We start from the raw sequence: 7,190 nt of genomic DNA, 5'->3' as shown, positions 1-7,190 counted from the left end.
CACTTCCAGGCTCAGCGCAGTCTCGGAACAGGTAGGGACTAGCCTGACTTAGCCGGGCAGCACTGCCAATGGGGCTTTTAACGGCCCAGTCGGCGGTGCTGACCAGAGCCGCCATGACCCAGTGCCTGACATTCCACGACCCAGTACTCGGTCACGACCCACAGTTTGAAAACCACTGACCTAGACCATCCCTGACAGGTGTTTGCCTAACCTGTTTTTACAAACATCCAGTCATGGAGATTTCATAGCCTCCCCTGGAAGCCTGTTAACTACCCTTAGAAAGTTTTTCCTAATATCTAACCTAAATCTCCCTTGCTGCAGATTAAACCCAGTACTACTTGTCCTACCTCCAGCGGACATGGAGAACAATTGAACACTGTCCTCTTTCTAACAACTTATTACATATTGAAAGACAGTTAGCATGTCCCACCACAGCCTTCTTTTCTCTAGATTAAACATGCCTTTCTTTCAACCTTTCCTGCACTGGGAAAGTGAGACCTTTTCCACCCCTGAGATCTATGATTTAGTGGTAAAAGATATATTTGTATTATGGTCCGTCTTGGCTGTCTACCACTTATATTTTTTCTGACTTCATGCTATCTCTGATTTATAACAGGCTAGCACTGGTTATAATATAAAGAGTAAACGTGTCAGAGTTTAGGACCCAGAGATATTTTTTTAGACTTACAGGCTGTGACAGCTGACTGAAAATCAATGAAGTGTGCTTTAAAAAGCTTCCCAGTGATGCAAGATTAGGCTTGGCATGCCCGATCCTTCTTTGCAGACACTCTGATCCTTCATGCTTTCTAATTAGTTCCTGTTCACCCGTTTCTAGGCTGGAATTTGTTTGCTTGTGAAAACAAAAGCTGCCATGCTGCTGCTGCTAGATCTTACTCTGGTACCCCTCATTCTTTGTGTTAGCAACTCGGGTAAGTGCGATTTCTTCCTTTTCCACCGGGAACGCCAGAAATGCAGATTTCTTTCTGTAACAGAGTTCGGTGTCTGCTCGCTGAAGTTAGGCATTAGCATTCATTGTTATAATAGTTATTCTACTTTCTTTTAAAACAACTCTGACTTGTAAACATGGTTATATTTGTTCCTCCATTTAAAAGCCTTTTAAACATGAGGCAATGAAGTTACTGGTGGATATTACTGGAGCAGAGGAGAAATGAAGAGTTACTAAAATAGCAGAGCCCCTTTCTACTCAGAAAAGTGCATCTTGGGTTTAGTACCCAATGCCACAAAATATTTGACAGTTGAGAGGAAAAGTAGTGTTTTTATGGGTGTGTGAGGGAGAGAGAAAGAGAGTATGTGTTGCTAAAGAAGAGAAAATCCCCAGCATCGAGATGAACTCCTAGCCGCTCAAGTGAAAAGACAAAAGGCTAAAGGTACTGTTTGTGTATTTCTTCCAGTGCACATCATGTGTAGAAAGCTCCCTCCACCATCCTTGCCAGAGCTTTTTCTATTCATTTATCAACTCTTTTGCCAGTAGGATCAGAAACCACAAACCACTATAAATGAGGAAAAGTTAACGAGGGGCGATATTAAGTGGTATGGCAAGCGTGATGAATTCATCGTACACACAATAAATGTGGTGATGAGCACTGAAACTTACACACACACATGAATCAATGACATTGGAGATGGGTCTGACCTACAGCATCTGATAATCTTGTTCATCTTTCTTCAAGGGCAACATTGCTTCTTTCAGTGTATTCCCCGCTGCTTCATCTAGTCTTGTTGTAAAAGATTCTAGCCTACGGTCTTCTCACATTTCTTTGGGGAGATGAGATCATGGCAGAATAGACCTCACTGGAAGGACTTTTTTCCAGCTATACAGCCTACATGTTTTCTGTGCTCAGTTTTACCCCATTTCTCTTAGTTCCCTAAACAGCCTTTTTCCTTCTTTGAAGCTTTAGGGATGCCTGTTAGGCACAGCCTGGGGGGAAGGGGGGGGGGTAATACCTGGAGACAGTGTGTAGAATGTAGCCCTTGCACCAGGTGGTGCATGCCTGCGATTTTATGGGATGCAGCCTGCTCACCCCATGCCTAGGGAGGGGGCAGGGCCATAGTGTTGCCTCTTCCTTGCCCCAGGCTCCTGCATTTGGGGACCAATTTATGCCCAGTGGATAACTGATGTCACCATTTCACCACAGCTGAATTTGGCCCGATCCATCTTTTGTGGCTCTGTTTCTGGGGAACCCACTTCTTCCCTTTCTGCATCTCCTCTATTGATCATGCTCTTCAAGGCTCATTCCAGCTATAAGAATTATCCCGCCAAGTTTCCATTATGCCCCCCAGGTCAGAGTCAGGCCCCATGTAGTCTGTGACAGAGGTTCTATGAAAACTGCTTCCTCTTCTCTACTGATTCTGTGGCATGGGGATGTTTCTGAGCCAGGTTCAGGGGAAGGCTGTATTACATTAAATCAGGAAAGGGATAGGGGATGTTGTTCATTATTTTCCGGTTAAATCCAGCACATTTCCCATGTTTGGGAAGTTTTTTGGTTTACAGCCTCCCCCAGGTTGTCCCCCTGCTGCGAAATTTTGCCCGCAATGCACCACTGCAGCACTCATCAGGGGAAAGCTGGAAGGCTGGGCAGCTAGAGACACTGGTCCCTGGGAACAGTGGGAGACAGTTTGGGTTTGGGGCACTCAGATTCAATGAGGCTTTTGGCAGTGGGCATGGGAAATGGAGTGAGCAGGCATTTGGAGGAAAGGGTTTGACCTTGTAGAGGCAGAGTCTAGTCCCTGCTCCAGCCTATGGTGGTGGGGCCAGCCAGCTGGGGATGAGCATGGTGAAATGCCCTGGTAGCATAGAGCCAGCTACATCAGCTAAATACCACTCGCTCCCCTTCAATGGAGAGAGCAGTATGGGGAGGGAGAGACGGGTGTGTTCCAGCACTTCCCAGCGGGTGTAACAGCCCCTAGGGTCCCGTTACAAACTGGCAAAACTCAGAGCAGCCCAGAGGTTGCTCTAAATTGTACCAGGGGTGGGGGTGGGGGTGCAAACTGGCTTCTTTGCTGTCTCAGTGCAGAGAAGGTGGAAAAGTGGCCAAAAGCCATCTGGTGCCCCACCTCCCCACGTCAACTGTGCTCTGTCTCCTCAACCAGCTGCTCTGCTCTGGCTCCATATCCAACAACGAAGGACCGGCACAGGAGTGCTCAGAATCAGCAGTGAAACAGTCAACAGCGTTACCCTGTGCAGTGTTATTGTTAGGCTCCAGAGTCAACAACCTACCTGAGATGAATGGGGCATTTCCCATCCTCGCAGGCTCCGAGACTGTAGATGTAAGATGAGTGTTACAGGGGTATGTGTCCGGTTCCAGGCTGGGAGTAACCACAGGGGTTAGAAAATGGGTTTGTTTATGTAAAAGCTCAGATCCGGGAGCATGTTTCTGCTGCAGCTGGTTCCTAGGCCTCACTTGCCCTCACCCTAGCATTGCTCCCAGCCCACCCTGTCCGCTGGCCTCACACACATATACAAACCCAGACTCCAGTCTACTCCTATGTGTTTGCTGCAGGGCGTTACTATCTTCCGCCTCCAGATTGCACTCTCAATGCATTGCCAGGCTCTGGATGAAGGGGAAGCCCCTCCCTCTCCCTTTGTAGATGCTACCTAACGAATGCTGACAGGTCAAACACAGGAGACTGCCACGCCATCTGCTTCCATGGAAGGTGTCGTGTAATCAGCGCCTTTAATCCATTGACCATTGTCTAACCACCCAGAAGGGACTCGCTTTTCTATATCAGCTTTGGGGGTGTGGACATTCCCCTGCTTAAATGTCTCTGGTATCTAGTGAGTATTTCCTGACAATCACAGCCCCAATGGGCCTGGCTGCAGCATGAATTCTCAGGTTGGAGCCTCCGCCCAGTCTTGTACACCTTACATGAGGCCAGGCACTATAGCAATGCCTCTACAGCCCCCACCCACGCAGTGTCGCACTCTGTCCCCCTTAAAGGAGGATGGGCTTGCTACACCCCTGGCTAACAGAGCTAGATCTCTTAGCTCAGGCAGTAGAGGCTCATGTGCTAAGATCTAAAGGTCCCAGGTTCAGTCCCGGGTGCTGCATTACACCTGTGCTCAGTCGCCCAGTGACTGCTCCTTCCCAATGCCTTGTGGGCCCCCAAAGCAGGAAGAGAGCAGGTAAAACAAAGCCCTGCTCCTCTCTGCAGCCCACAGACCAGGGCAGGCATGAGTGGGGAGATCCGGCAACACCAGCCAGAGGGCTGATGCAACATGAGTTCAGGGTGGGATTTTACCACATGGGTCTTCAAGAGGAAAAGGATACACCAGGCTCTCCTTCAAGTGCTGTCTGTGTGACTACCAACTTCCCCTGGAGAAACAGGGGGTGGCCTGGGGCTGGAAGGCAGATGGCAGCTCAAGGGGGTGGAGACACAGCTGGCAGAGGGATGCGGAGTAGTGGGGAGCCCAAACTTCCAAGCGGCATGTAGAATGGATGGATGTAACCTTGCAGGGGTCATCCACCCCAGGGCTGAGCATGTATGATGTGAGGAGGAAGACCGAGAGCAGTGGATCAATGGAATGGGGTCTATGACTCATAATGTTCCTGAATACGAACCATAATTATCGCAGTTACTTTCCTGCAAGTTCTCTGCTGACCTGACCCCAGCTGTAGTGGCCACCTGTTCAGACACAGCTGCCTGGCTCTTGCTGCAGTTAGCAGTGCGTGTAGCTTCCCCTTCGTTTTGCTTCCCAACTGCTCCCAGTTTGCTGCTGCTTCCCCCAGGGCACGGTTACTTCCTGGGTCAGGGTTTTTCATAGAGTTTCTGCCCCCTGGCCAGGGAAGTATGTCCACACTGGGGATCAGAACATGGCGGGGAGGGGGTGATGGGAATGGTAGCTTCTTGCCTAGCAGATTCATCACAAAACACAACCATGCAAAACCTCACTCCGTGTACGCGCTCTGTTTCAAAAGGTCCATGTGAACAAAATGAGATTGAGGCTCTGTTAACAGGAAGTCCCACCTATAGCTGATCAAACACCTCTATGACAGTAGATCAGTCTGCCTGGAGTACAAAGAGACCAGGGTGCCCCCAAGTCCGGTATTACCAAAAAGTGTGATTTCTTCCTGAGGCAGCATCTATTAATTTGGATTTTCGCTGCTTTACAATGAGAGGCCCACCCGATGTTCTGGCACCCTTGATGATCTTTTAAAAATACACTAATAAATAATAAACATCTAATCAAATTAGATAACACAATGTCAGCATAAATATAACAAAATCCCCGTTTGAGCTGACTAATCGTACTTCCCTCCTTCCTTTGCTCTGTTGAGAGACTGTAAATTTAATCCCTATCTGGCAAGGTTTTGCTTGAGGCAGATTTTCCTGTTTTCATTGCTGATGATTGTCTTTCCTCTTACTCTCTTCAACTCAGAGGACACCTCGCGTTGCACTTTCACATACACCCACACGCTCTTTGTCTCCTTTTAGCTGTTGCTGGGCTCAGTTTGGTTGCTGAAAACGAAGATGCCCTCCTGAGACACTTATTTCATGGGTACCAGAAATGGGTCCGACCTGTTGAAAACTCCAATGATACAATAAAAGTCCTTTTTGGCTTAAAGATATCTCAGCTTGTGGATGTGGTAAGTAAGCTGTAGGACCTTTAACAAAGAGAAAACCTCTATCTGCAAACTCCTGTTGTGGTAAACGATTTTTTAATGTTTGTATCATTTTTCATGGCAAATTTTAGGGGACTAGGATCTGGAAGAGCTTAGTTCATTAACCTTTCACCTTATGATACGGGATGCATAATGGAGTTGTCAGACAGTTGCATGTCAATTGTTGGATAGAGATGTGACAACTCACCCCTTGCGATCCCGGTCTACCCAATTTCTGCTCCTAGGATGTTATTGCACCTTGCTACTCTACAACAAGCATAAAGACCCTCCTCCAATATTGTCTCATTGTTTCTTTGTACTCCCCCTTTGGTCTGTCTATATCTAGCTGTTGTCTCTTGTCTTGTGCACAGATTGTAAACTCCTTGGGGCAAGGGAACATTGTTTTATTCTGTGCTTGTATATTACTTAGCATAATGGGGCTTTGGTCTGTGATTGGGGCTCTTAGAAACTATGGGTTGTACAAATAATAAAGTGTGCTAGGCACTTCACAAGCAGAGAGTAATAGATAGTCCCTGCTCCGATGAGTTTACCATCGAATAGAAAGACAGCCCAAGGGGAGGAGAATGTAATAGAGCTTACAAATAAGGTTTCTCTTCATAAATCTTAGAGCTGGTTGACATTTTTTGAATTTAAATGAAATTTCTAATGTCAACATTTTGAAATTAAAAAGAAATTAGGAAAAATTTTAGCAAACTTTTCCCAATTTCCTCCTGCCCATTTTCCAACTCTCCTGCTGGCAGATGTTTTTCAGTTTTCAAAATTTCAACATTTTGAAACTCTAAAGAAAAGGGAAAAGTGAATTTAACTCCCCCCCCTTTTTAACCAGTTCAACCAAATATCACCACCAGCAACCCTCAAATGTTTGTAATATAAATGTTGGGCACAACTCGTGTCTGGACACAGCTGGCAACCAAAATAAGAAGCCAGACATGAAGCAGAAACTATTTTTTCACCCTAAACATTATTTTTCTGCCTGTCCATAAGACACTGTAATGCCTGAGTGAGTTTGCAGCAACGTGAATGGGAGCATGGTCCCAGAATTAGTTTTGCATAGTAGCAGCTGGAAAGTCCAAGAAATGAGCCCACTGGATCACATCTACTCAGACACCCTCATTCTCCACCTACATTCCCAAGCTCTTAGGTAAGTGCCGTTGTGCAAGGGAGTTCTCTGATTTATTCCTCTCAGCACGGAGCGCTGCACTAGCACTTAACTCCACTGGCCTAGGCCCAGTCTCTTATACTAGAACCTAAAACAAAGGTAATTCAGACTGTGGCTATTTTTTCCCCTCTCCTATTTCAAAGTAAGCAGCACAGTCCGCAAAATCCTTTGCTTTCTAAAGCTGGTGTTCATGCACATTTTGCTTTAATTTCTGTAGAAGAAAATTCTTTCCCAGAGTTGGATTCATGTGTTACTAGGAGCCTCCAGGCCGTGCTTCCATTGACTTCAGCGGGAGTTGTGTGGGCTAACAGGACTGGGCGTTAAGTGCTCGGGCTGTTCAAGGAGTTGGGCATCTGACTCCTTTGAGCCTTTTTGAAAAGCCCAGCTGA

General features: G+C 46.8%; 1 protein-coding gene across 2 annotated transcripts in view; it reads left to right on the top strand.

The window, feature by feature from the left end:
* The first annotated feature begins 704 nt into the window (after window positions 1–704).
* Window positions 705–7,190, top strand: part of CHRNB3 (cholinergic receptor nicotinic beta 3 subunit) — a 38,558-nt gene continuing 32,072 nt past the window's right edge. For both annotated transcript variants that reach the window (XM_008172659.4, XM_024109285.3), the window contains exons 1-2: window positions 705–929; window positions 5,455–5,606. In XM_008172659.4, coding sequence (XP_008170881.1) covers window positions 872–929; window positions 5,455–5,606 — 210 coding nt within the window. In that variant the 5' untranslated portion in view covers window positions 705–871. The remainder of the gene's footprint in view (window positions 930–5,454; window positions 5,607–7,190) is intronic.

Source organism: Chrysemys picta, chromosome 6, assembly GCF_011386835.1.
Source record: "Chrysemys picta bellii isolate R12L10 chromosome 6, ASM1138683v2, whole genome shotgun sequence".
NCBI lineage: Eukaryota > Metazoa > Chordata > Testudines > Emydidae > Chrysemys > Chrysemys picta.
This window is presented reverse-complemented; position numbering and strand designations above follow the sequence as displayed.